The sequence below is a fragment of the Monosiga brevicollis genome, genomic scaffold (genome assembly GCF_000002865.3).
Source record: "Monosiga brevicollis MX1 MONBRscaffold_9 genomic scaffold, whole genome shotgun sequence".
Taxonomy (NCBI): Eukaryota; class Choanoflagellata; order Craspedida; family Salpingoecidae; genus Monosiga; species Monosiga brevicollis.
The window spans coordinates 242,120-269,301 of NW_001865046.1; the positions used below are offsets into that span (position 1 = coordinate 242,120).

General features: G+C 54.6%; 6 protein-coding genes across 6 annotated transcripts; 3 read left to right on the forward strand and 3 right to left on the reverse strand.

The window, feature by feature from the left end:
- Positions 1 to 35: 35 nt before the first annotated feature.
- On the reverse strand, positions 36 to 5,667 carry MONBRDRAFT_25125 (uncharacterized protein; the record flags this gene model as incomplete). The annotated part of the gene is made up of 23 exons (XM_001745584.1): positions 36 to 122; positions 256 to 412; positions 508 to 652; positions 744 to 858; positions 945 to 1,149; positions 1,242 to 1,342; positions 1,464 to 1,567; positions 1,698 to 1,851; positions 1,982 to 2,046; positions 2,150 to 2,446; positions 2,483 to 2,578; positions 2,700 to 2,766; positions 2,893 to 2,972; positions 3,115 to 3,298; positions 3,401 to 3,550; positions 3,693 to 3,872; positions 3,956 to 4,169; positions 4,245 to 4,393; positions 4,544 to 4,674; positions 4,825 to 4,949; positions 5,080 to 5,264; positions 5,320 to 5,404; positions 5,600 to 5,667. The coding sequence occupies 23 exons, from the start codon at positions 5,665 to 5,667 to the stop codon at positions 36 to 38; spliced, it is 3,144 nt and encodes a 1,047-aa protein (XP_001745636.1).
- A 2,432-nt stretch (positions 5,668 to 8,099) lies between these two features.
- On the forward strand, positions 8,100 to 9,446 carry MONBRDRAFT_25126 (uncharacterized protein; the record flags this gene model as incomplete). The annotated part of the gene is made up of 1 exon (XM_001745439.1): positions 8,100 to 9,446. The coding sequence occupies one exon, from the start codon at positions 8,100 to 8,102 to the stop codon at positions 9,444 to 9,446; it is 1,347 nt and encodes a 448-aa protein (XP_001745491.1).
- Positions 9,447 to 9,997: 551 nt separating this feature from the next.
- MONBRDRAFT_25127 (uncharacterized protein) lies at positions 9,998 to 10,792 on the reverse strand (the record flags this gene model as incomplete). Its single annotated transcript, XM_001745585.1, has 4 exons — positions 9,998 to 10,119; positions 10,228 to 10,377; positions 10,424 to 10,568; positions 10,673 to 10,792. The coding sequence occupies 4 exons, from the start codon at positions 10,790 to 10,792 to the stop codon at positions 9,998 to 10,000; spliced, it is 537 nt and encodes a 178-aa protein (XP_001745637.1).
- A 1,410-nt stretch (positions 10,793 to 12,202) lies between these two features.
- Positions 12,203 to 22,506, forward strand: MONBRDRAFT_25128 (uncharacterized protein; the record flags this gene model as incomplete). The annotated part of the gene is made up of 27 exons (XM_001745440.1): positions 12,203 to 12,285; positions 12,350 to 12,478; positions 12,571 to 12,659; positions 12,969 to 13,059; positions 13,205 to 14,090; positions 14,215 to 14,487; positions 14,586 to 14,668; positions 14,816 to 14,972; positions 15,083 to 15,205; positions 15,330 to 15,452; positions 15,570 to 15,735; positions 15,811 to 15,894; positions 16,000 to 16,208; positions 16,351 to 16,519; positions 16,983 to 17,035; positions 17,435 to 17,771; positions 18,390 to 18,451; positions 19,065 to 19,796; positions 20,082 to 20,185; positions 20,320 to 20,851; positions 21,002 to 21,101; positions 21,221 to 21,264; positions 21,382 to 21,570; positions 21,760 to 21,815; positions 21,900 to 21,955; positions 22,042 to 22,119; positions 22,226 to 22,506. 27 exons carry the CDS (start codon positions 12,203 to 12,205, stop codon positions 22,504 to 22,506), a joined length of 5,289 nt encoding a protein of 1,762 aa, XP_001745492.1.
- Positions 22,507 to 23,186: 680 nt separating this feature from the next.
- Positions 23,187 to 24,890, forward strand: Mb_HLH_1 (uncharacterized protein; the record flags this gene model as incomplete). The annotated part of the gene is made up of 1 exon (XM_001745441.1): positions 23,187 to 24,890. The coding sequence occupies one exon, from the start codon at positions 23,187 to 23,189 to the stop codon at positions 24,888 to 24,890; it is 1,704 nt and encodes a 567-aa protein (XP_001745493.1).
- A 354-nt stretch (positions 24,891 to 25,244) lies between these two features.
- Positions 25,245 to 26,541, reverse strand: MONBRDRAFT_32276 (uncharacterized protein; the record flags this gene model as incomplete). Its single annotated transcript, XM_001745586.1, is given in 5 exon segments — positions 25,245 to 25,571; positions 25,730 to 25,823; positions 25,910 to 26,056; positions 26,076 to 26,172; positions 26,378 to 26,541. The coding sequence occupies 5 exon segments, from the start codon at positions 26,539 to 26,541 to the stop codon at positions 25,339 to 25,341; spliced, it is 735 nt and encodes a 244-aa protein (XP_001745638.1). The 3' UTR covers positions 25,245 to 25,338.
- Between the last annotated feature and the right edge of the window lie 641 nt (positions 26,542 to 27,182).

The following is a 27,182-nucleotide window of genomic DNA, read 5'->3' on the forward strand; positions in this document are numbered from 1 at the left end:
CAACACCAACACACGCGTCAATCTCCAGTGTGGTTTTAGATTTTAATGAAAATCTTGTTGTTGTACATCCATCGACCCAGCAGCACCCAAACGCCAATGTACGCCAAACACCAGAGCATGATCTGAGTGTCAAGTACAGCCGAGCGGTGAGCTTTGATGAATGCATCGTGTTCTGGGCTCACGGAAAAAAATTCAGTATTGTCGTGGATGCAGCCAGCCGCTTGAACAAACGGGTGTCACGGGACAGAGTCATACCTGGTAGTTGTAGCTGGGTTTGTACGGGCGCACGTCGTCGTCATCGCCCCAGTACACGCCCGTGGGCCACAGGATATTTGCCAAGCTTCGGTCAGGATCCTCAAGGTAAAAGCACGACAGAACCCAGTCAATCACGTCGCCCTCAGCACATAGAAAGCTGCAGAAAGACGCAAGCGTCAGGCCATTCGACAAGCGGGATCAATCTTGAGTAGGCAAGGGCGATACAAATCCCAATGTAAACTGAGCACGTACATAACGATGGCGTTGGTGCCAAGCCACATGAAGGGAAGCCACAGCCAGCGTGCAGTGGGTCGATAATCCACAATGAGATAGCAAAGCACCAAAAGGAGCCCCGTCATGCCGCCCGTCACAAGCACAAAGGAGACGGAATACAAGTCTGCCAAAGCATTCGCGGTGAGATGGGGCGGATCGCTGCTCAAAAGCTTGAGGCGAGGGGATGGATGCACCGCCATGCATGCCGCACGTACTAATATTCAGGGGAATACCACTGAAATGTAAGATTAGACCCAGCAATAGTTGCAGCAGGGCAAAGCTGCTCCACTGAAAGATGCGCTCCATCGGGCTCTTAATCTGGCGCAAGACCTGTCGCCGCAGATTATGCCCGTGAGTTTATGATTTCCACGAGCGACGATGAATCAAGCCGAGGGCGTCAACGTCGGGTCACACACATGTCCATAGTGGACGCCAATGATGGTGGTGACGATGGCTGTCAGCGAGGAGACGAGACCCTCCGGGTCGAAAGGGCCGTGAAGACACCAGGCAGGGGCATCAGCTGGTGCTACACACAGCCCCGGACTACAGGAGCTGCACTCGGGTAGGCGCTTGAATGTCACGTCGGCATGTGCTGGGTCGCCCCCATTTTCCGGAAAATACCTATGCATGATTGTCACAGCATGGTCCGATGCCTCAGTGCGTATTCAATGTAGAAAGGGCTTCCCTGATGGCACACGGCGGTTTTCACGTACATGTGTGGCACGGTCAGAATAAGGCGGTCGATGTATGTGGCTGCATTGCAGGCGGGTGTGAGCTGGCCGCGGCCACAGCGTTCACCAAATGCGTCCGGCACCTGATGTGGCGAGCAAGAAGTAATGGGCAGAGAAGCGGTGAAGGACTTGAAGGTCATCGTGCGCGGAAAAAAAAAAAAAAAAAACAGAAAAAAAAATATCGAGATACGCCTGACAACTTACATCAACGCCATACAAGATAGAGGTGTGTACTGCCAGCAACAGCGCTGCGGAAAACCAGTGCCAGCGGTAGCGCCAGAACAGGTGCTGGGTGCGACGCATCCAGTCTAAAATGGAGGATGATTGGCACGTGGGTGGGGCGGGAGCAAGGAAAAGTCCATTTGAAATGACGGGACCATGAGCAAGTTTCCTTCCGACAAGAGCGCTCAGAAAAGACAAATAGGAAGATCAGCATACCTGCCCACGTTCCATTGTCAGCAGGGAGGGCACCGGTGAGGCGCGGCAGGAAAATCTCCATCAGTGCCACGGCAAAGTAGCACACGGCAACACGTTGTAGAATGCCGAAGATGCGAATGTTGGTCAAATCGTAGTTCATAAACGTAATCCCACCCTAAAGGTTGTCCATGAGCGGCCAAGTAGCCACACAATGGCGTAGGTGCATGAATCAGACGCTGTCAAGAAGGCGCGGCAGGCAGTGCAAGGCCTGGCAATAATCGTGCCTGGGTGAGAATGCCGAGCACGAAAAGCTTGAGAAAGCGATCCGTAGCCTTTTTAAAGGCGGTCCAGCGTTGTCCCTGAGCACCAGCTGGAGAGCAAGAAGGAGAGTGAGAGGGGTGATCCTTGCGTGGGCAGGCCACGGTCAGGGGCTTGTCTGCTGATGTGGGTTTGTGGAGGAGGCTTGTGCCTACCCTCGAGGTCAAAACGCTTGAAAGCGAGAGCAATTGAGACGCCGACGATAAAGTCAAACGAAGGCACGACAGTGTCGGCCAAGTGCAAGCCATTCCACGGTGCGTGATCAATGGGTGGAAAGGCAGCTCCCGTCTCGTCCACGAGAATCATGACCGCAATGGTCAGGCCTCGATAAACGTCGAGCGCGGACAAGCGTTCTCGCGGTGGCTTTGGAGCAACGGGATCAGTGGCCAGATCGATGTTGCTTTTGGACTGAATGTTGCTGTCGGTTGAGGCAGGAAGGAGGGGAGTGCGATCTGTAACCAATGCGGCGGTTTCTGCCACTGGCGTACTTGAGTCTCGAGGGCGCACGGTAAAGCCAATGCCAAAACAACATGCCGCAATGTACACAAAGAATACGCCCAAGAGAAACATGAACAGCGTGATGGCTAGAACCCCCGGCCACCATGAAATAAGCGGGGCAGCAGGGCAGCATGAGCTGATCTACAATATCAAAGACGGTTTGCGAGAAGGACACCGATTGAGAGTGTTGCGGGCCTGAAGACCTACCAAGCATCTCGCCACTGGTCAATTGAACCGGTTTGTTATGGTGGTTGGTACTTGAGATGAGGGCAAACTGCGAGTCCATTGAGTCGACATTGGAAAAAAAAAAAAAAAAAATTGAAAAGGATCGATCATTGTCGAAAAAGAGGAAGCGAAAGCAGAAAACTACCGTACACGTGCCAGCAAAAACCTGTCATACCTCGGTATCCGCACTGCAGTAGTCAGCCCAAATGGGACCAATAGGGACGCCGCGAGCTGCCATCTTGCACCGTACTGCGCCTGTACATACGGAAGGTTCGTAAAACACAGTGGAAGGGGAGGGGGGTCATTGAAACCCGGGTCACGCGAATGAACAAGATGGGCTGAGGCCATGGCTTGTCACGTCGGCCAGGTCAAGGCAGAGCAATTGGGGACTACGTACCGAGCCGCTGAGCTGCCAAAGCGGCATCGGTAATGTCGGCTGGACTCCACAGGCGCTCGGCGACGCCAGCAAGGCGAGGCCAGAGGCGGGTGTGCAGGGAAATGTCCGACACTTGTTCGGACCACATGCAAGCTTCACCGCCAAGCACCCGGCCGGGACTTTCACGGTCTTCAGGAAGCTCAACCTAGCGTCACAAGCACGTGGGTGCCAGCGTGAACCTTGCAGAAGATGCGGGAATGCAGATGCTCACGTCGCCGCCATGAAGGGCGAGCGGGGACGCACAAACCTCGTACATATCCACCCAGGTATCAACCCAGAACCAGTGAGTAGGACGGCCATCTACTGGTGTCTGGCGATCGAGATAAAAGCCCGTGGCCAGCAAAACGTCATGGCCTTGAGCCAAGGCCGCATCCATGAGTGTACGGTTGTTCCAAACCTAGGATCATGCCATGCATGCCAGCTCAAGCCAGGTGAGCCAGACAAAGGCTGGAAAAACCACTTGACACGCAACCGACGCGCGCACAGCCTGTCTCCTTTTCGATGGTATGTGAGCAGTTGTGGCAAGTATGCGTTGTCACCTCTATGATAGGTTTGCAATGGGCCAGTTCCGGAAGGCGTGGGCCGAGGTTGTCAAACATTTCATCCCACAGCATGACTTGCTGGATGGAGTCAGGCAGGAGGGCGTCCGTGCGATTGAGAAAGAAGATCAAGAGTCCTAATTCGTCGAGGCCATGCCTGGTCATAAAGTCTTGTATCAACTGCACATGGTCAAAGCGGGGTGTATTAGCCAGCGTCTAAATGTGGTCACGCTCAAGGAAGGAAGCACGGTGATTCTGCTCACCGGATCATGGGTCCAACAGCTGAATTGCACCTCGTCACCACCCAGATGAAGCGTGGTGTCTGGAAAGTGGGTGGCAGTCGCGTTGAGAACATCGCCAAGCACCTGATAGACGCGCTCCTCGGCCACGTTGAGAGGGATGACGTTGATGTTACCAATGTCTGTGCCGTTCACGACCGGGCACGTGGAAACCAGGCCCGGATCACTGGCACCCCAACTAGACGAGGACGAGCAGATAAGGCTCACGGAGTTTGGGAGTACACGGCAGAAAGCAGGGTGGGATCGGTCATACCTAGCAGCGTGGCCGGGAACGTCAATTTCTGGGACAACGCGAATGCCTCGGGTGCGAGCGTAGCGAACCACGTCGTCAACGTCCTCGCGGCGATAGACCCGACTGGCGCTCCAAGCACCGTGCTGGGAGAGGCCTTGCTGTTGCATCACCTGTGCGGCAAGGCAGTCAATGACTGAGAGGGCGGCGAATCAATCCAGGTGGTTGATGCAAACATCTAGCATGCCAATCATGGCCCGAGCATTGGCCATTGTCACAACCAAAGCAGGTCATCCCCAGAAGCTAGCATGCAGGCCCGGTACCTCCATGGGAAAGGAGTATGAATCAACAATGTGCCAATGTAGGAGGTTGAGCTTGACCATTGCCATGCCATCAAGAGTCGTCTTGATGGCGTCGAGACTCAGGTAATGGTTGGCGGTATCCAGGAGCAGCCCTATAGGATGGGATTACGACCATGATGCGTGACATGGGCATGGCAAGAACGGTGCGTGCGTGAGAGGGGAGAAAGGCCGAGAGGGGGAGAGATCGAGAGAGAGGAGGAGGAGAAGGGTGATGGCGGGATCTTCGTGGTTGCACAACCAACCACGCCAGGTGAAGCGTGGGGCATCACGAATAAAGAGCGGTCCATGAGAAATGGTGTGGGCATGTGTAGTTTGGTTGTAGTGAACCAGCTGGGTCAAAGTTTCCAAGCCATAGAGTGCACCCCATCTACCGTCAAGCGTTTCGGTGCAGTGCCCGAGAAGAGAAAACAGCGCGCCCCAAGCAGCAGCAGCAAGTGGTAGGTGAGCCACAGAGGGTGAGAAGGGCTGATGGTGAGAAAGGGAATGATAGGGCGCACTCGGTTTGGGCGGAAATGAGGATGGTCGGGGCGGTGATGTTGAGGGTATATGATTCGTCAACGTCGGCTGGTTTAGCAGCCGCCGTGGCCGTATCATTAACAAACACGATGATTTGATGAATCAAAGGCACGGGATCTGTGCATACGCGGATTGACATGCGCATGTGTGAGGCGCGGCGCCAGGCCTAGTTGGGGAGGGGGGGCAAGGTAGAGGTAAACCGCTTTGTCTGCAGGACGCACCCTGGTGATCTCGGTCACGGCGAAAAACGGTTGGGCCAGAGGCATTGAGGTGCGGCTCTTGCCGCCCCAGCTGAGTGTGTACGGCCTGGAGGAGTGGGCGATGCAATTTGCGCGTGAGCATGTCAGGTTGATGGGTGGGTGTGCACGTGCAAAGGTGAGATCAAGTTCTCGCAGCTGTGAAGCGGTGCAGCGAGCAAAAAGCGTGTTCTTCCATATGCTGATGTTATGCAAGGAGTGGCATGGCATTTAACCGACCTTGGAATAGATTGCGCGCTGGTACCGGTCCGCAGCTCCAGCGACGAGGCTCAGTTCCGCATCAGCGGTGATGGATAAGGCTGGGTGCAGCATCTAATCGGCAGGTGCAAAGGAGGGTAAGGCGGCTTTTACAGCACGCTTTCGCGTCGGCAAAGGTGACCAAGAGCAAAGGAGTTCTGCATACATAAGTGTGCTGATCCCCGAGCATGCAGCTCGTGGGGTGGGGCCAGATCGGCAGGCGCTGACAATCATCCTGTGCCCACACAACCGGGGCCAAACAACAGAGCCAAGCCAGCAAGGCCAGACAAGTCCTCTGGTCCCAAGCCGGCAGCAGGGCCTGGCCGGCTCCAGACGTCATGATCCCTTGTTTACGATCAAAGCGTGACCTACAGAGCCGTACCTCAGCAGAGCGATCAGGGCGATCAGGTCCTGAGATGCGTGCGATCAAACCCCAAAGCACCGTCGTACCTCGTCCAGTGCACCGCAACAGAAAAAACCCCAAAGGATCTCTTTTTTTGATTTTAATTTAAGGCGGATGAGATAGAATGACATGTGTTACACTTTGGATGAGGATGACAAATTGGTTATGGTCACTGCTTTCATTGGTAAATTTGTCAGCGATAATTGTTTTATCTGACGTCTGTGGTACTGGGGGGTTTTTTTTGTTTTTTTTTTGGGTTGATGGCGTCGAGCGGTCTGCTGATTTTCCTTCGTGCGATTGATCAGTTCACGACCAGGCCCTTTTTTTTTTTTTTTTTTTTCTCTTGGGCAATTTGGGCCAGCTTGGGCAAGCCGTCTGAACACGTTATCACGACATAACATTATGGATCCGATGCCAGGTTCCTTCCGCGCATTACAGTGGCATCCACACACGTGTCAGCAGTGTGTTGGCCTAACATGTTTGGGGAAGCGCAAATAATGTGTTTTTCCGTTTATTTACCCGAGTGCGGGTGAATAAACGTGGCCGAGTTAAAGGAGGATGCATACGACTCAGCATATTTATCGGCTCGTGCAGGGGGAAAAACACAACTTTTTGTATTTTTCCGTTTATTGTGGGCACGCTGTGCAAATAAACGAGATGGCGCATTTATTCACCTCTCAAAGGCTTTGTTTTCGAGTGATTACGTGTCTGAAAATGTCGCTGACATGCAAATCTGACGTGTTTTGTCCCCAGTTGAGCCAATCACCGCGAACGTTCCGTTTCACACCCGCAAGCAGCTATCAAAGCTTTATTAAGCCAAATTAGCCACACCCACCTCCTAAAGCCCATGCCTTTCGCCATTCTCTATGGGTCCTATTTGTCGACAAAGTCACACACACCTTTCTCTGGACGCTTCTCTGAGTTGCCCTTTATCTTCGTCTGACGACGGACCTCCCAGCGCTCCACCCTCTGAACGGTGAAGGGGCGGGCGGATAACACCCACACACACACACATCCTGTAGTCCGCGTGATCAACAAGAATGACAAAAAGCAGGTTAAAGGGAAGCGTCAAGCACATAACATGATCGCCCACACACACACACCTTCTTGCTCTCTCTACTCTCTCTCTTGCGCGCCCTCTCTCTGTGTGTGTGTGTGTGTGAGGCCTTCGGGGTTCATTTTACGCTCTCTCGCTCCCGCTGATCGTGGTGTGCGTACGGTCGGCGTCTCCTTGCCCTGCCTGCCTGGTTCAACTTGTCGTCCGCCGGCCAGCTGTCCGTCTTTGTGGTGTCCTGCATTTGGCCCCCCGTGGTCTGGGCCACTTGAACACGTCGGCTCGGCTGTTCAACACGAGACCTTTTGCTCGGTTGGCAGGCATCATCACGATGCTGGCTGTTGAATCATAGAGCCTTGCCCCCCCCGGTTTTTTTTTTGTCCCCGCCTCGCATGATTCAGGATGGCTGCGCGAGCCAACCTCTTTGTGACCACTTCGGGTGACACGGGTGCCAGCAGACACTCGGCCTCAGGGTGGCGCTTCAGTCGTGCCAGCTCCGAACCTCTCGGCAGTTCAGTCTCTGCTGCGGGATCAACCTTTCTGGCCTCCCCGACCCACCTTCATCGTCACCCCCATCACGCAGCCAGCCCCGTGACAGCCCGCAAGCTGGTTCAAGCCCGTCACCCTCCCACCCCAGCCTTCTCCTCCTCTTCCCCCTCAGTCTCAGGCGTCGTTCCCGCGCACGCAGCCTCCGTCCCGTCGTCCACCATCAGCACCGCGAGCTCCCCCGTGTCTACTGCTGGGTCGCCGCAAAGTCAACGCGGCACGGGTGGAAATGCCTGTGCCGGCAAGAGCCGGTCCAGTTGTGTGCTCCTCGCTGCCGCCTCGGCCGTGCTCGGCTCGGCGACCTCGATCAAATGCCCCAGTAATCATGGCGCATCTGATCGGCTCCCTGCCTCTCGCTCCCACGGAGCCACCCCAACGAGCTGGCTTATGACCCCCTGTGAGCTCGTGCGCCAACGCACCGGGCGCACTACCCCCTTCCGCCGCATCACCTGCTGCCTGAGTCTTTTACTTGTCCTGGTACTGCTCTTGCAAATTGGCTTCGTCATGCTCGGTACCCCCTCCACTTGCTCGGCGGCGGGAGCGGATCGCCTCCTCAGCGCCACCGCCCGCCGGCCCCCCATTGCCGAGTATTACGTTCATGGCCGTGGGCGTGGACACGCATCGCGGGGCAAAACCATGGTCCAGGCTCTTGAGCAGTATGGCTACCACGTATGCGTCTTTGTTGACCCGGACGTTGCGGCCATGGTTCAATCCGTTGGGTCGGAGCGCGTTGCCGTGACCAGCATGCCCGTAGGCGCATCCCTACCCAGTGTCTGGCGTAGTTTCACCACCTTGCTGTCGCGGTTCTTCATGGATGCCGACTGCAGCATCTGCCAACGCCGCGAGTATTCACCAGACGTCATTGTGACTGACGGCGACTTTCCGGGGGCTTGGCGTGCTGTGCGCGCCGACATTCCTGCCGTGGCCGTGGGGCATGGCTATGTCTTCAGCTCCACCAATCGGCCCGCGTTTGCCAGCAAGGAGCCTTGGCGCGCCCAGCGCCGCCTCAACAAACGCACCACCGATCTGGCCGACTGCACCGTCGGCGTCTCCTACTACCCCCTCAGTCCCACCAACAATCACACCATCATTGCCAAGCCGCGCCTCCGTGATCAGTTTCTCCGCCTTGAGCGTCGTGTGCCTGCCCGGCCTCGCATTGTGACCTACTTTCGTGATGAAGGTGTCGGTGCCGAGGTCCTTGATGTCCTGGCTGCCACGGGCTACGAGATTCTGGCCTTTGGCACTGGAAGTGCTGTGACGACCACCCGTTCGGGTGTGCGCGTTTTACCCTTTGATGAAACACTCTTTTTAAACAGCTTGGCCGAGGCCAGCGCGGTTGTGGGCACCAGTGGCGACAACCTCATCGCTGAAAGTATGACGCTCGGCATTCCCATGCTTGGTCTTTACCGCGCCGGTGATGATGAGCAACAGCTAAACGCCGAAATGTTGGAGCATGCCGGCTTTGGACTCAAATCTTCTTTTGAAGATCTCAACGCCTCGCTCATTCAGCACTTTCTGGACAACCTTGACCTCTTCACGGGTTCGGCCCCTACCACCAACTGGCAGGCGCCTGATGCGGTCGCCGCCACGTTTGAGTGTATCAAGAAGGTGTCTCACCGCGCTCGCGAGTGGCACCGTCACCTCGATGGGCTGGATGAAGACATGGTGGGCCCCGTGGCCGAGGCACGTCGTCGGTTGCTGCTTGAGCCACCGCGCGCGGTTACGGCCAGCCCGCCCCCTGTTGTCGCTGACGCAGCCGCCGCTGCCCTCCAAGCTGTTTCGAATCAACAGGCCGAGCGCGCTGCAGATGCTGCCGAGGCCGATGTTTCCTTTGAGTTTTTTGGCGTTTGATTGCCTGTTCTTTTCCATTTTAGTTTTACCTCACATGCATGCCCCCCCCCCCCTCTTTTTTTACCTTTGTCTTCTTAGTTTTGATTTGATATGACACGACCCTGTGAATGATTTATCATCAGGCCATTCTGTGTGCTTGTGCTCAGATGGCCTTTCCCGTCAGTTGTCTCTGCGAGATGTTTGATTTTTTCGAGTTTTGATTTGTGAATGTCGTTTGTGGATTTATTTCTGTTCCAACCTGGTTGCCTCGAATTTTTGGAAGAAAGACAGGTTTGTGGCTGAGCCACCATTCCATTGCCCTTGTTAATCGCGGTCGTACCGTGGAACAAATTGACAAGTCGATGAGTACATCAGAGCAGCACTGTAAAATGGTTTTCATGCCTTGACAATTCGGTCAGGGCAAAATTTTCAATCACGATTCGTGCATTTTTCATTCGATTGGGTGGGGGTCAAGTGATCTCTCCATGCCTGTGTTTTATGAGCTCAGTTTGCCAACGCGGGTTGCACGCAGAGCGTCGGCCAATCCCTGCAGGACGAGTGCGCTCAGCGCGCTAGTCACGGTGGGTACCGTAAGGCTTCGGATGGCGCAAAAGATGCCAGGCGTAGTGGATGGGTACCAGCAAATAAGGGGAGTAGAGTGCCACCAAAGCCAGCCGCTGGGTTGTGGAAAGGTCTGTCGATGGCACGCATTGCCACAGCATCCGGGTCAATGAGAAGGTACGGCAGTGGTGACCTGGCGCAAGGATCGCAAAGGTTTGCAAAGAGGGAGGGCATGACATACTCGCTGCCGGGAAGCCGAACAAAAATTCACCCAGGATAGGGACGAGAGTCGTGGCCACGTGGGCACCGTACAGCAATCCGGGCAGCCGGATCGAGTTGTCTCCTAAGTTGATGTGGTACCAGACAATTGAGTTCAGCGCCTGGTGCGCGCCTGGGCAAGCCCATAGATTCGGGTTGAGGCAAACCAGAGCACACACCGTTCTTGATGGCACGGCAGGCCCAGAAGAAGAAGGGCAGCTGAATCAGCAATTCGCAGGTCACCATGGACTTGAACCAGACGGGCGGGTTCGCCATCAGCGGGTCCTGGAAGGTCTCAACGTAAAACCGTTGCAACGAGGAAATCTAGCCCGGCAAGGTCAGGCAGGAACAGGGTCGAGTCACGGGCATATGCCGGGAATCCAGGCTTGGTCCACAAGGAAGGAGGCGGGAGGGAAACACACACATACCGAGCCAGGCACCAAGGATGGAGGCAGAATGGCCTGCGAATCCATCAACAGCGTGATGGGGATGTGCGAGGCGAAAAACCAGTAGTGGACCTGGTCCGTCCAAGACAGAGCGCGCGCCATCTTTCCGCTGAAAATCACACGAAAAAAAAAACCAAAAAAACCACACAATTTAAAAAACATCCTCCCAACCTTTAAAAACAATAAACTCTCCTCTTCAAGTGCATAAACTAAAATCCACACTCTAACTTTAAAAATGATGCTTAAAATCAAATAGTTTATTTTAAAGGATATTGTCCTCAACAACGGCGGAGCACAACAAGAAGAAGAAAAAAAAAAAAACGCTTCTGGTGCTCTTTCTCACGGAGGAGACGGAGCCCCCGGGACCGTGGCCGTGCAGGTCGGCAATGCGCGGTCTCCCAGCATCTTTGTTATGTCTCTCCTTCTCGCTTGCTCTCGTGTTGGTAGAAGGAGTGCTGGGAGTGCAGGTCATGATTGAGAGACGTGGGCTGATCGCTGGCTGGTGGGTGTGCTGATAGCGTGCGGAAGTGGTGTCTGAAACCCCCACAACCCGGTGACAACTTTTTCCAATCACGCGCCGGTCGGCGTGGCGCGCCTCGCCGATCACAGCGCCAGGTAAGCAGATGGGCACGGAGCGGATCGGCCCTGGGGCCTTGCATACCTCTGCGCCACCTCTGCCCTTATCCGCAGCCCTGACATGAGATTCAACTCTGGATGCCTTTTGGTCTCGTCGCCTGACAGCGCTGTCTGCGGACACCAGCGCCATGAAGGTCAGCGAGGTAGCCCAGCGACTCCATGAAGATGAGCGCTTCGTATCCATCTTCAACGCCTTTCTAGCCCTCCCGGTACGCATCCAACCACGCTCGCGCCCCTATCCGGGGCTCCTTACAAGCAGTTGCGGTCTCTTCTCAAAGGCTGGACCCACGGTAGATTTTCAATGTACGCCTACGGTATAGCAAAACCCTAGATACAATGGTCGATGAATCCGATTTCTCTGACGCCCAGGTCTGTGTGAAATGACCTTTACATGCACGCGGGCCTACCACCTCTCTGTGACATGGCACCGAAAAGCTGCCACCAACGTCACCCTCCTTGATTTCCTAGTCTTGCCCTCGCGTGTGCCTTTGTTCTCCCTATCCAGGTCACACATTTACGCCGCATTTGTCAAGCAAACAAGCAGTGGCGGGCGACAAAACCACTCGCCCAGCAGGTTGGTCGGAAACAGTCCCACCTTCGTTGTCCACCCTTTCTAGCTAGGTCCAAGCTCACTGCATTTATTTATTTTTTGAAACATGCAGCCCGTCTTTGGCTGGGTCGTTCAACAGCTGGAACCAGCCTATCAGCGAAGCCCCCTGCGTGCCCAGCTCGATTTGTTGGAAGCATTGCGAGGCGTCACCTCTCCAGGCCTTGAACGGTAAAGTCGTCCATTCCAACAGGCCTTCGTGTTGCGTGCCAATTCGCCATTCTCTCTAACGACCAACTTATGGTTCCACTACCACACCGACCGCTCAAATGCCTCCATCGCCACCAACAACAACACAACAACAACAACAACAACAACAACAACAACAACAACAACAACACAATAATACGCGGTTGGATGGGGGAATAAACAAAAAACAAAACTAAAAACGACAACCCCTAACTGGATTTCTTCAGCGTGGGCCTGGACACCGCCTCGGACCTCGAAAGCCACGGCGATTTACAAGCGTTCATTGCGTTTCTGCAGCACCGCTCTCCACATGGCTTTGCCGCCGTGCATGCATTCTTGCTGGCGGCCCACATTCGGTTCGTCTGCTTGTCGCTTGCACAAGTGCCCGTGTTTCTCAAGATGCTTTCATGCTCAATCAAGCATGTGCACCTTTGTCGGGGTTGCTTAGCCATTTGCTCGAGCAGCGCCTCTGGACCGGCTCCACAGACTGGCTTTTACAGCTTCGCAAGTGTTGTCTGGCAGCATTTCGTTTTCAAGGTTTGTGCCAAGGGCACGAGGACGCATACTTGCTTTTGCTCGCCAAACAAACCATCTTTTCGACTCTTTTGTGGGGTACCTCTGACCCGTTTCCCTTTGGTTGGTCCGGAATTTCAAGGGCGAGCAATGAGTGAGACGTCGGCTGATGAACAAGAGCTGCTTCAGGTCCTCCAGCTTTTGGTGGGCCAACAAAGCGTGCCTGGTGCGATATCGAGCGCTTACTGTACAACCTTTTGCTATCAGCTCCCTCTTGACAAGACTCCATACATCATATTGTCACGTGCACTTTTCGGTAACATCGTGTTTTAGAGGGCCAATTGCGTGACATGCTGGATGCCGCGGCCCCCTTACTGCTGCTCAACATCAAGACATACTGGCTACCCCACTATATTATTGATCGGTTTGTGGCGAGCCTTGCTGCTGGACACTTTGTCATTTCCAACTTGACAAGCATAACGTTTTATCCCTCTCATCCCCCTCATCCCCCTCCTCCTCCACCTGAATGGGAATGCCGTCACTGGCCCCATTGTGTGCGCTCTGGCCAGATCCTGTCAGGAACGCACCTCGCAAGCAGATGACGAGGATTTTCTTTTTGACGAGGAACCTCGCTTTGCGAGCCCCACGGCGCGGAGTACGCGCAAGGCGTCTGCGGCCACGATCGTGCGGCGACGTGCCCGTACGGCGAGCGTGCGGGATCGTCTGCGTTCAGCCCGAGGCGCCCGTGGTCCCATGGGCTATAACGACACGCAACAGGCTTTCTTACCCACCATGAGTCACAGCGATATCTTGTCGGAGCATATCAACGATGCCCTTCACCGCATGACATTGCAAGAGGACCAACCAACCTCATTTTCCTGGCTCCCTCCTGTTGCCCACGTCAAACCCACTCATCCCAACGGCCGCCATCATGTTGGAGCACATCAAGCCAGTCATGGCACGTCCCATCTCAAACTACCCTCGGCGCACGAGCGACGACACAAGCAACCAACAAGCAAATCAGCCTCTCACAGCCGGCAACACCGGGCCAAGAGCAAGCATGCACCAGCTCGTCGGGACGGCCAACCGTCAGCTCGAAAGCAACCCAGCTCACAAGCTACACGGGCGGCGCCGTCCAACACAGCGACCGTTCCAGCGCAGTCGTCTGAAGGAGCCAGCCGCACCTTCCTGGAGCGCCTTGATTTGAAAGAGTCCAGTCCCGAAATGGACCAGCTGCTTCGTCGTCGTAATATTTATCGCGCAGTCATTGCCGATGAAGCTGCCGGGGGCCCTTGGGCGGCATGGACCGTCTCGGCTAGTGCGCTGGGAACACAGCCGGAACGAGAGCGGTTCTCCGCGATGCTTGAGGCTTGTCGGCGCTGCAATGCAGCCCTTGTCCTCTATCCGCGCTGCGCACATGAAATCTGGACCCTTGTGGAGCACGGCTTTCGCAATGTAAGTAGTTGCTGAGTGTGCTGCTAAATTTGTGACCAGTAACGAGCCAAATTTACCGCGTGCAGGCAGGCCTGGCCATGTGCTCATGATGCTATGATCGGACTTTTGCCATGATAATCTCCAGCGGGTGCCTCTGCTTGAGCTTTGCGTGTCCCCCACCTTCCAAGCACTGGTTGCTGAGCACAACGCCTTGGATCAGGCCTTGGCCGCGGCAGAAACCAGGATAGCTCGGCGTGAGCTGGAGGATCTCTTGATCCTCACGCTTGATGCGCTTGATCCCTGCCTCGCCTTGTACCACGCTGAAATGCATCAAGCCAAGGCCAAGCACTTCGCGCTAGACGCCGAGGCACTCGCCCGTCAACATGCGATGCGTCGTGCCGTTGGCGGCACGGACCAAGTATGTCGCTCGGCACGCACGCCGTTGCCGTGTAATCGCAGCTATGAGCTTCTCGTCAATCTGACTGTCGCTGTGCACGTCACTTGTCTCCACATTAGGCAGCAGCCGCTCTTGAGGAGATGATTCAGGCCCAGGTCACGGCGAAGATTGCCGACGACCTTGTGACTGAGATTGTTCAACAGTAAGCCATTTGAGTTCTTGACGCCGTTTCATGCTCTGCGTTGCGTCCCCTCCCCTTGATGGATGTAACACATGGTGCTGGTGACAGTCGCCTTCCTCATCTTCTCACACGTGTTCTGGGTGCATCTCGGTTTACTCTGGTCACCAGGAGCATGCCAGAAATATCGCAAGAGGTCACGGATGGCTACTGGGCTGGTCTGTATGAGACCGGGCCGTCCGTGTTTCGATTGCAGCAAACTGCCAATCTTTTCCTCAACGGTCGCGAGCACATGGTCCCGCAGTTTCTGGACTTTTTGCGTACCAACGTATGTTGGCCATGCAAAAAAATGCTGGTGCCGCATGTGTCGATCAAGGCGGGATTCTGTCGCTCCTACTGGGCACTCACTGCGTTTCGTGTCCCCCCATGTCAACGCAGAATGCAATGGATGATTTGCTAGTTTGGACGCAAGTGGAGGACTTTCTACTGATGGACGAGGAATCGCCGCTCATTCGAAACGTTGTGGCTGCGAGAGCCAACCCCGAGGCGCTGATCCAAAAGGTTTGCTGTTTTACCCTTATTCAGCTCTCAGCCTTGATTGGAATACCACCGTGAGCCATATTGAATCTCTCACATCAAAGCTCATGAGAAATCACGCTGTCTTCTCCGGGGGGGTCACATGCAGCATCGCGGGCGCTTGGCTCGGGGACTTTTTCGGATGTACCATGACGCAGGTCTGGTCGGCGGCTCCACGGAGGATGCTACACCCACGTCGCGGCCATCCACCCCGGAATTGGAGGAGGCTCAGGTTGGTAGCTCGAGCCAACAAGCTTATTGGATCGAGTAGACGTGAGACGGGCTTGGTTTTTGTGCGCCAACGCTTTTCAAGAAGCTCAGAGACGCTCGTTACTGATGGCCCTTGCAGGTTGCAGCGGAGGTGCGGTTGGCGGATACGCATTTGCCCATGTTCAATCAGTACATGACCAAAATGGCCAAGCGCCAATCCGAAGCACGCATCAAGGGCTTGGCTAACAAGGACGTCCGTTTCGAGCAGCTCGTCGCCATGGCTGCCTCTTTCGCCGATGACCAGCGTATGTGACATTGCACGCCTGCTCAAGATCTTAGCTACATGGGGTTTCATTTTGAGGTATTGCAAATCCTCGTAGGCTTGAGTGAGTTTGTACAGTTGGTTCTGGGATTGGACGGAGACGAGCAGCGGCTCAACTACATGGACTGGCTCCGTGAGCGTGGTAGGTTATGCTTGGTATTATGGGTGGGAATAGTGCCAGAGCGGGGCTTGAGTGGTGGCGTCTGTGCGCTGCTTTGACAATCGGACCATTGGGCTGGTGGAGTAGACATTCAAGGAGTGATGGAGCTGGAGTTTTGGCTCGAGGTGCAGCGCTACAAGCTCATGTGCCATCGTCAAGCCAACATGGCGCTACTGCGTCAAAAGGCGCAAGCCATTGTCGATTGCTTTCTCAAGTCGAGTGCTTCGCCATCCCTGCTGACGCGCTTGCCTCCAGAAATCATGGTCGCCATCTCCAACCGCTCGCAGCGCATTCAGGTCAGTTGCGAGGGTGTGCACTTTCTGCAACCCACTTTCCTTCTTTTTATTTTGTTTTGTTTTGTTTTTATTTTATTTTTATTCTTATAACGGGGTGGGGCTTGCTTATGGTATCCACCACTTGGTCCCGGCGATGGCTTAGACACCGCAAGCTTTCTTGTTTTACAAGGCAGAGCGGCGGCTTTTGCCATCACTGCTAGCCACATACGAGACCTATCGGGCACGATTGGCCATGCAACAAAACTCCAACGCAGCGCGGGCGGGGCGCGTGGTTTTTGCCGAGACCGACACGCTGCGTACACTGACGGCGGGTGGGCGTCGTTTCCTCGAGTCAAGGTGAGTGTCAAGTCCCAAATCGGGCTACTGCCTCGTAGAAGTTGTAAGGTCGACGATTTGCGTGCTGATTCGCGCCGGCGGACGCTTTGGTCGCCGTTTGCATTGACGAAACTAGAGCGGCCTCAAGTGCGCACAGCACCGGCAGCACCGGACGACGGAGCGGAATTCCCAGTGCGACGCTGCGACTTCCCTTGCGGGGCAAAATGTTTGGGCCCACCTATTCTGGCCTATCCTCGGGCACGACGACAGCTCGGCAACGCAAGCCCGTGGTGGCTCAGATTAAGTTTTCCCTTGATACAGGATTGCAGTCCTTTGAGGGGGATCATTGAATCGGAGATCCTGAGCTCGTCGTTGTACATATTGTTTGTCACTCCAAAGCTCAGAAGCCGCGCCTAGATGATTCTGCTCTTGTGTTTTGGGCTTATTAGTTGATATTAGGCGAAACATTCTCCAAAGGAGCCGAATATGTGTGTGTGTGGAAGGGGGGTGGCGTGCGTGATTTGTATAGTTCGTGTAATGTGTTATTACCACAAGCAGCGCCCAAGCACTGGAAGTGCTCAAAAATGAGAAAGCCAAAGCATAGGATTGAGAGGTGTAACGACATCTCCAGCGCTTAGCGGTCATGGGGATGAGGAGGGAATCCCAACATTTGCTCTCGAAAAGCGTGGTGGGATTGGGGTGTCCAGCACCGTAATTTGATCAACCAGTTTAGGTGAATTACATGTAATGTCAGTCTGAAAGTTTAGATGTCAAGATCGCGCGCCTAAGGTGTTCGATTACACGGAATTCACCCCCCTTCCTAAACTTCCTAAAGTTTCTCTCTCTCTGTCGCTGACCAACTGCGTTGTGGGAGAATCGTGGGGGAATGACGGTATGCTACATACCTATAGCTTGTTGGACTTTGCCCATGCATTGTGTCTCTCTTTGATAAACGTCTCTCTGTCTCTCTGTCTCTCTCTCTCTGTCTCTCTCTCTGTCTCTCTCTCTCTCTCTCTCTGTCTCTCTCTCTGTCTCTCTCTCTCTCTCTCTCTCTCTCTCTCTCTCTCTCTCTCTCTCTCTCTCTCTCTCTCTCTCTCTCTCTCTCTCTCTCTCTCTCTCTCTCTGTCGGCTGTGACACTTCACTGAGTGGTCGTCCCAACCAGTTTTTGACGAGTGTTGGTGGTCTTGGCGGTCGCGACGGTCGCGACGGCAGCGGGGTTGAGTTGGATGAAGAAGAGCACCTGACGGGTACGTGAGGGGTTGTTTTCACGACATTTGAGCTGGCTTGGCCGAGTTGGTTTTCATCGGCTCGCGCGACTGCCCCCTTTTTGAATTTTAGGTCAGACTCATGCACTTGTCTTGTCCCGCTCCCCCCCTGGCAGTGACCCCTTTCCTTGCCTTCACACCTTTCGAGCTCGCGTCGCTCCGTCCTCCTGCCATTGGTGTGCATGCTTGCCTATGCACACAAGGTTGCCGGGTGTACGCTTCTCCCTGAGCCCTTGCCTTCCGCGAGAATCCCGACCCTCGGCATCTTCGACGTTTAAAACTCCTGCGTTCAGTCTGTTGTGCAGCGGTGGAGGTCACTTTATCGTCAGCGGTGGCACCCCCAAATCATCCTTGATTCCCGCCGCAGGGGCGCTTGAAGCGTGGTTTTAATTCAGGTAAACTGGGGCACTTGTCAATTGGGCTCTCAGCTACCCAAATATGCATCTTGAACACATCAAGAGTCAAGCTCTGCCTCTGGTCGTTGCTGGCTTGATCCTCAGTTTGGCACCGTCAAAGGTCACCGCTTTCATGACAAACTTCGAGTTCATTCACCCACCTGAACCTCTTCCATCCGCCATGCCCCGGCCTTCTTGCAGCCAGGCTTAGGATACCGACATCATGGCGGTTCCGACCGAAACACGCAAAAAGATGCTTCAGACAATGTGCGTGTGCTTCAACTTGCTCCAGGCCTTCCACGGCAGACGATGATCTTGGTCTTGCTCAATTTTTCTTTTTCCTTTTGACCCGTCCAAACGCCCCTTTTGCTTTCCCTCTCGTTGTCCACTGACGCAAACTGTGTGGGCGCAGAAAACAACGTCTCGAGCAGTCACCCCATTTTCAGATCTTTCAGGACCAGGTGCTTCCGCACATCCCCATGCTCGAGCAGACCGCTTTTACGCATAACTCGACCAACTTTGTAAGCCACATGGACCTCGGCTTATCTGAAACCTCCTTTGAATGCTTGCGCATGGTCTTGCTCAAAGGTCGCTAATTTATTGCCCCGCGTCGCCCGTCTCTTCCTCAAATACAGGAAGCATACCAGCAAGAAGTGTCGATGAGAGTGAACAATCTGCTGCGTAAGTACATTCGACACTCGTTTGTATCCATTGATGCTGAGAAACGACCTTCTCATCCCATCCGTTGCTCGGTTGCTTGGCTTGCGCCTTGATAGAGAACATGAAGCAAAAGGTAGTTTGCGCTTCCAACCTGAGTGGCTCTGATCCCTTGACTTGTGGCGCATAACCTTGCTTTGTATTGTGTGGCATAACCTGATAGTACGAAAAGCACCAAATGAATACCAACTCAACCATACGTAAGTCGCGAAGCCTCTTGGCAAGCTTTGATTGCACTCCCATCGTGCCGCCCTTTGAGTTTGTTGTTCATAACAAGAGAATGTCTTCACAAACCCTAGCCACCAACCCTGGACCTGCCGGAGTTCCGGGCGCCGGAGCTTCAACTGGTGTGCCGCAATGGCAACTGTCCGGAGGAGCATATCCGATTGGAAGTCAAGGACCAGTCACCTCGCTACCAACTCAGACGAGCCATGGTGCCAACGGGTCGACCATGGTGAACCCTTCGCAGATCCAGTCGCATGTTGGGTCTGCGCAAAACCTAACATCGCAACATCTTTTGATGCGCCAGAGGCAGCAGCAGCAGCAACAACAACAACAACAGCAGCAGCAGCAGCAGGTCTTAGCCGCTCGAAATGGTGTAGCACAACAGATGCCACAACAGTATTATGCCACATCAAGTGCACAGACTCAGGGCCAGCCAGTACCACGCCAGCCCGGCATGCATTTGCCCACGCAGCAAGGAGCGGCACCCGCCCGCGTCTCACATGCCCCCGTGCAGCCCATTGTGCCTCAACAACAATATTCATCCCCTGCAACAAGCCTCCCTGGTGTTTCGGCGTCATATCCATCGGCACCTTCCCAGGTCGGAGTCACGCCAGTGGTGCCTAGCGGCCAATCGACCAACGTGAGCTTTGTGCCATCAGTGACCCCTTCCGTAAGCAACATTCGGCTGCATTTGAGGCGTGACATCTTTGAATTCGATCCGTTGGCGTCCCAGAGCGCTTTCTCACCTGGTTTGGTTGCTCTCGTGCTCGACGTTTTTTCAAGAGTGCGCTTGTCACTCGAGCTGAGGTAATTGCAATCGCAAGGCTTAATGCGGTTTCTGTGTGTAATTTTGTGTTTTGATTCGTCTTTCCAAGGGGATGCAGGTTGACCAGAAATGCCCCTTCGACCACGGAGTGCAAATGGTCTCACCACTTTGAAATATTCGTTCTCACAGGCTGAGGCCGTTTTGAAGAAGTATCAACACATTTTCGCCCGTCTTAAGGATCACGCAAAGATGAAGCATATGCAACAACTGCTGGTCTCGGCACTGCAGCCTAGGTACGTCTCCTTGTTGCAAGAAAGACACGCATTGTGTCATTCATGTGGTGGATGTTGTCCTCGTTGTTGTACTTGGATGGTGATCCATCAACGTCGATACGTGTTTCTCATTTTTGTGCTGTGCCTTCCTTTAGCACAAACCGTCTTACTAAACCAGTTCTTCTTTCACTCTGTGGGCAACTCGACTCCGTATCTGCGCGATTGCATCACATAGATATTACTCAACAACAAAAACAAGCCCAGCAGCAGGCCCAGCAGCAGGCCCAGCAGCAGGCCCAACAGCAGGCCCAGCAGCAGGCACAACAGCAGGCACAACAGCAGGCACAACAGCGACAGCTTCAATTGCAGGAGCAACAAGCGCAGCGCCATCGACAACTTCAGCTGCAGGAACAACAACAACAACAATTGAAAATGCAACGTTTGCAAGAAGAAGAAAAGGCAGCCAAGTTGCGTGCCCAACAACAACAACAGCAGCAGCAGCAACAAGAGCAGCTACGGCGGCAACAAGCCGCCCAAGCTCAACAACAAGCTCACATGATGCAGCAGCAACAACAACAACAACAGCAGCAGCAACAGCAGCATATTCCACAGCAATATCAACAAATGCCTGCATCAGTTACCCCTCCCACCATGCCTGCTGTTGTGGGTCAACCACAGCATGGCCAAGTACGCAAAGCTCCCCCTCCCCTTTTCTTTCCCTTCCATTGTCTCGACCAGTGTGTGCTTGGCCTTCCGCAGCCCTCTCCCCCCACTGAATACATGGGCGTGTCTCCCCCCTCCCTCTCTTTTTCCTTACTTTGCTTTGCATTCTTCCAGGCACAGGGGCCCGTGCCAACCGCTACTTCTGTAACTCCAGGGGCAAGTCAGGCCAATACCCAGGCTGCTTTCAATCTTGCTCCCATGATCGAGTCCAGTGGTACGTGTGCGAGCAACGCAGCTAGCAGCTTGCCATGACAAGCATGTGTGCAGGCATGGTCCACGTTCTCATAAGTGACACGTTCTTCGGGTGTTATGCTTCTGCTTACTTGCATGCAGAACCACATAACAAGCGAGCAAAGCTGTTGACCAACAAGCCCGAGGTCAGGCCCCTGATGCCGTCTTAAGGATCCAGCCATTACCGGCGTCAAATGTGCTCAGCTGACATCCAACACAATGCATGCCGGAATTTTTGCTTGTTTCGACCGCAATGTCCATAGCTCTTGATACCCTCTGGGCCTGGCACCCCGTCGACGTCCCTGTCCAACCCACCCTCCGTGCCCCCGGGCCACACCATGGATTTGGCTGGGGAAATGGTAACTGGAGACCCTTTTGATTACGATGACCTCCCTGTTCTTGAGCTGGATTTAGCCATCGCTGATCAAGCGTTGGCGCAAACTTCAAGTCAGGTCTGTTTGCTGCCCCACTCAGCACAACACAGCACATTAGTCGTTGGGAAAGAAGAGCTTGGGTGGTGACGATATCTGTGGCTGCTTGCTGGCGTGTTCGTTTCTGGCAAGCCTGTGTGACCTTGATTTTGACCGTTCCACGCTGTGCTTTTGGGCATCTAACCTCAACAACTGCTGCCATTGTGCTAGTCAAATGCCGTCCTGCCCACGTTTGTTGATCTTCAAAAGAAGTTGATGGAGCTGACGTAAGATCACACCATGACGCTTGCGTGCCCGGCTCTTGTCTATTGATTGTTTACGCCTGGCTCACTCATCGGTACATGGCATAGGGGCTGGAAGCAGCATCAGACAGATCCGGGCAATGGCATGCAGTTGTGGACAAGGGGTACGTGCCTGAGTTTTAGTTTTGCCTAGCTTTAGCCGTGCGCCTTCTGTTTGTTGGGTGTCTGACGCTGGTATCGCCCGGCGTAGAGGGACACCCGGTGCCGTTGGTGGTTGATAATCACGACCAGCTTGTTGATCAACCCACGTATCTGCAAGTTCTGCAAGGTATGACTTGCTGAGGCATCCCGTGCACGTTGTTTGTGCGCTGTGGCTTCCGGCTCGCCCGTGACTTCCGGCTCGTCTGTGACATGCTTGTGGGTACGCTCGGTAGCTGTCCAAATTCCCGTAGATGCTGAGCTTTTGAGCCGGCTTTTGGATGGCATTCGAGCGTTCAAGCCACATTCGTTACGAAATACATCCCACCTCTGGGTAAGTCTTGTTTCTCTCTCTCTCTCTCTCTCTCTCTCTCTCTCTCTCTCTCTCTCTCTCTCTCTCTTTATCTCTCTTTTGGCGCTTACATCAAAGCTAAAATTCGTCGTTGGCGGGAACTTCAGGATGCCCTCTACGCCCACTTGTCCAGCTAGCCCCCAATGGCCGCCAACTTGGGAGTAATGCAAATCTGATGGGAGTGGATGTTGATAGAAAGGGGCAAAGGACAAGCGCGTGTAAATCATTGGGGCATTGCCGCCGAGCTTGAGGTTTCCATAGGAAGACAACCGAATTGCAACGCCACCAACTACAGGCCCAGAAGTTGTTGTCGGGATCCAAAAGTCGCAAAAGGCAGGAGGGTCAAACAAAAACCATTTGTGCAAGTCCTCAGGGTTTGCAGGCCAGAGTTCCCCATCCCCTCATGCCGCGCGTGCATGGGGATATTTAAAGGGAGACTTTGAGGGAGAATGTCATCTAATCTTACCTCTCTCTCTGTTCTCTCTCTCTCTCTCTCTCTGCTCTCACGCATTTTATTTCGTTGGGGGCTGCGCGCTCCCATTGACGCGTCGCGTGTACATCCTGCGTCGCGCTTTCTGGCTGGTGGCTTGTGACACCGACGACGGTCGCATAGTCGTCCGTGGACGCGCCCCGTTCGATCCGGTCAGGCAGAGCGAGGTATTGAGTTTGGCGGGGTCTTGGTAGAAACTGTTGTTCGTGTCGACTCGGAGCTGTCACGCACTTTGCTTGGTGCGTTGTTGGTACGGGGCCAGCAGCTCCTGGCACCTGGTTTGCGATTCAGTTCCTGAAGGGCGTGGCTTGCCTGGTGACCGTCCTGGTCTTGTTCATTTTGCGAAAGCAGTGCCATGGAGGACCGGCGTTCGCGCCATCGCGCTACCGAAAAGGAGCGGCGCCAGCGTATGAACGAGACACTTAATCGTCTGCGGCGCTTGCTCAAGGTGGGCCCACGCACGGAGCACGCCATTGTCCTCGAGCTGGCTTGGCAACGTCTCTCCGACCAAAACAGCAAGCCCAGCCCTGCTGCTCTCCACAAAGCCGATCAAGGTGGCGATGAGAATGAGAACCAGAACCTAGATGAAGCGAGTGCTTCGCCCGCCTTCACCACAAACGGTCTCAAATCAGCCAATGTTCAGCCCGTTGGAGCCGGTCCGCCCGGCCGTGCTTGTCTTGCCTGCGGTCAGCCCCCTTGCTTGCAGCGCGAAGCTGCTGCCCTCCGTGCTCGCAACGCATTCCTCGAGGCCCAAGCTGCCAAAGCAGAAGATAATTGTCGAGTTTTGCGGGAACATCTTCTTGTGGACCGGCACCGTGTCACCGAACAGAATCTTCAGATTCAGCGTCTGGAGCAAGAACTAAGCCATGCACGCGCCTCGGCTCGCGCCGACCATAGTCCCGCCTCAGCGGGCACGCAGCAAGCTTGGAGCCCCACTTACAGCCAGGCCGCTAGCAGTCCCTCCAGCGATGTGCACAGCCGCAACAGCGAAGCACCCACCCTACCCATTCCCCAGCAGACGGCGACCTACTCGGCCATGACAATGGAGGCCATGGATGACCTTTTGCCTGACTTGGGCTTTCAGGCCTCTCGTCCTTCGTTTGCCCAGTCACCCGCCATGAACATCCCCACCACGTCGCCATCATCCCACGAGTCACCTCCGATGGCCACCGAGTCTGCTCTCGCACCGTCTGCCCAATGGTCCCCGCCCTCAGATCGTATGGATATGAGTGAGGATAGGTCACATGAGCAGCTCGATGGGCCAAGCACTGTTGCTGTCAGCACCGACGAGCCGCCAATGCCAACGCTGAATGCCCTGTCTACTTCAAGTCCGATCGCTGCTTCTTTCTCAGCACGTTTGGTCCCTCATACATGGGATGAGGCCTTGACGGCTTCTTTGGATATGAGCGAAGACCCCATCGTAGCTCTGGACGGTGACTTTGGAGACATCCTGGCCGATCTATACCGCACCATGGAAGCCAGCGAGCCCGCCCCGTCATCAAAGCCCGCCCCCATCTCCCTTAGTAGCGACCTCTCTTCTGCTCTGAATGCCTCATCCGTGCATCAAGCCACGACGCTTCTAGCCAACATGTTAGGCGAACGCAGAATGAAGCGCAGCGGGCTTCCAACCTTTACGTATGCTTCCTCAACCCTGGGCCCCGAGCTGCTCAGCAACCGCCTTCTCAACACGTCCCTGGGCGTGATTCTCATCACCCCCAACTACGACACCATCTATTGCAACGAACTCGTTCTCAAGGTATTTGGCGTGACGGACATGACGGGTCTTGAACGCTTCAAGACGTGCCGTTATAATGTCACCGAAGACAAGAAGAAACTCATGCCCTACATGAGCGACCTCGTTGTCGGCAAGTCAGTGTTTGTACAGGCGGAAATTCGAGTGCGACGTGTGGATGATGGCCTGGTGTGGGTTCGTGAAACAGTGTTTTGCGTCTCGTCACGACGCGGTCCCGACCTGGATTTGAGCGAGAAGGCACTTTGTATCATTCTGGAACCTTGTGTCCCGCCCCCCGGAAACAAGCCGCGCTATCTCTCTAACTAATCACCGACTGGCATGTAAATGACTTGGGCCGAGCACCGAGCGTACCCTTTTTTCTCCATTTTAACCTCAACTCCCGCTCGGTTTGTTTTCGTTGCCGCCACGCTGGTGCCTCACGGCCCAGAATCATCTGGGATGGCGGTCAACGTTATCAAAAGGGTTTAGAAATGAAACCACGCCTTGCATGAAGACGGACTAACATCGAACCAGCGCTGTGCGCTGATTTTGAGACTTAAACGTGTTGTCCCTTTTTTTGTCTCGTTTTTGTTTGTTATTTGTTGTTGTTTCCTGCGCGCGATGATGCGAGGTCATCCGAGTCCACCATGATCTCTGATATGCTTGAGCAGTTGTGCGTGTGCACACGCGTCATCAATTGACGTCCAACTAGATGCAAACTCATTGTCCTATCCTAGCCTCTCCCCGGTCGCGTCCACGCCTCGCAGATTGTCATTCAAGAACCGCTCTCGTAAAACTGCAGGCGTGCATCCCATCCACCATCAATAACTACATGCTCGTGCGTGGAAGCCGCCAATGCCGTCACAAACTCTGAATGGCACGTGTGCTGGTTGATGAGCGGGCCCGAACTACTTGTAGGTCGCGATGCCAAACGAAGATCCCAGGCAAAGGTTGCAAAATCGTAGCCCGCGCTGTAGACCACATGCTCGTTGAAGACATCGCATAGGACTGCCCGAAGAGCCCCCCCCCCCCCCCCCAACGTAAACAGTGCATGTCAGATGGTCCGTTGTCACACCAAGGAGCTTACAACGAGCGCAACGCGCGGCATTGTCCATTCCTGTGCCACACCCAAGGCCAGAGCTAGGTTCAAAACTATTGGCTCGCACCGTAAACATTGGCATCGACGCAGCCCGTTACGACAAGGTGTTGATGGTATTTGTGCCAATCACAGGCTAGGACTTCGTGTGCGTGCTCCATGCGCTGTGTGGCAAAACGCGCATGAGCATCAAAGCCAGTGCAATCCTCTTGCTGTCAAGACATTCCGTTGTAGTACGATTGGTACAAACCTGGACCGGGCTGTGAGCGCTGCTCGTGTCCCAGATATAACACATGCGATCGGCTGCCACGGTGGCCAAAGTGCGGCCACCGGGGTGCCACGTTAGGTCATACACGTTGCCCTGGTGACCACGCAGCGTGATCGGGGCATCGTGTGCCTGTCCAGCATACACCTACGTTATGGGGGGCGGCGTTGCAGGTCGCAACGACGGGGCAAAGGGTGGGCGTCCAGAAAACGGTGAGAATGGAGACCTTGTCCCTTGTCATGCATGACCTGTGCCTCTGATGGTGAGTCGCGTGGTCACAGCACCTGGGCTTGACTGTCCCAGGAAACAGTAGCCATAATGGGCGTGCTGCGGTCGGGACTAAACCTGATCCTGAGATGTTTGCAGAGTTGCCATGGCAGCGTCAGACATCAAGCCCTCGTAGTACGTCGGCGGGGGCTCTGGACGGAGAGAGCAAGCTGCATACCGGTGTACCTCTGCAGTGTGGTGGCGCCAGTGTGAAATGGGATGCTCTTGTTGGGACTGGACCAGCCATTGTTGGACGCTCCCATCACCCGCGCACGTCCAGACACGCGTTGCATCGTGCTCGTCAAAGCAGACGCCAAAGAGCCCATCGTTCCAGGTTCGTCTAGGCACATGGGGGCAGGGTGAGCGACGATCATAGTCTGGCTCCTGCGATTTGGTGGACTGGGCCGTTTGCCTGTCTTTTCTAGCAAAGGGGAGCGTAGACACGGACATGGATGCAATTTTCCAAGGCGCTGCTGGAGCCGTGCGCTCCAAGATCAGCAAAGCCCCTCGTCCAGCAATGCCTGCACGATGGGAGGAGGCATATGCCCGTCGTGAGCCCCTGAGAGCTGACTCTGGTTGTTCCAAACAAGATGCAAGGGCAGCGTACCAAAGTTTTGAGCTGCTGCCACCGCAATGATACCAGCATCAAAGGGAGACCAAGCCAGATCATACGGATGCCATTCTGGCGGCAGGGACAGGTCCAGCAATGCTCGCATCTTGTTCTTGTGTGCACAAGGAATAAAGATGCACAATGGAAGATGCAGCAAGACTCTTTTTTCTTCACACAATTTTTTTTTTTTTTTTTTTTTGTCTGGAAATCAATTTGGGGTGTGGGATACACTAGTCCATCTGTTTCGAGAAACAAACAGAAATCCACTTGGAGTCGCCTCCAGAGGTGGGCGCTTGAGGGTAACAAGCCATGGCATCATGAAACATGTATGTTCGGATCGACAAGAGTGAGCAACAAAGGTCGCTACAACGAGGACCCAAG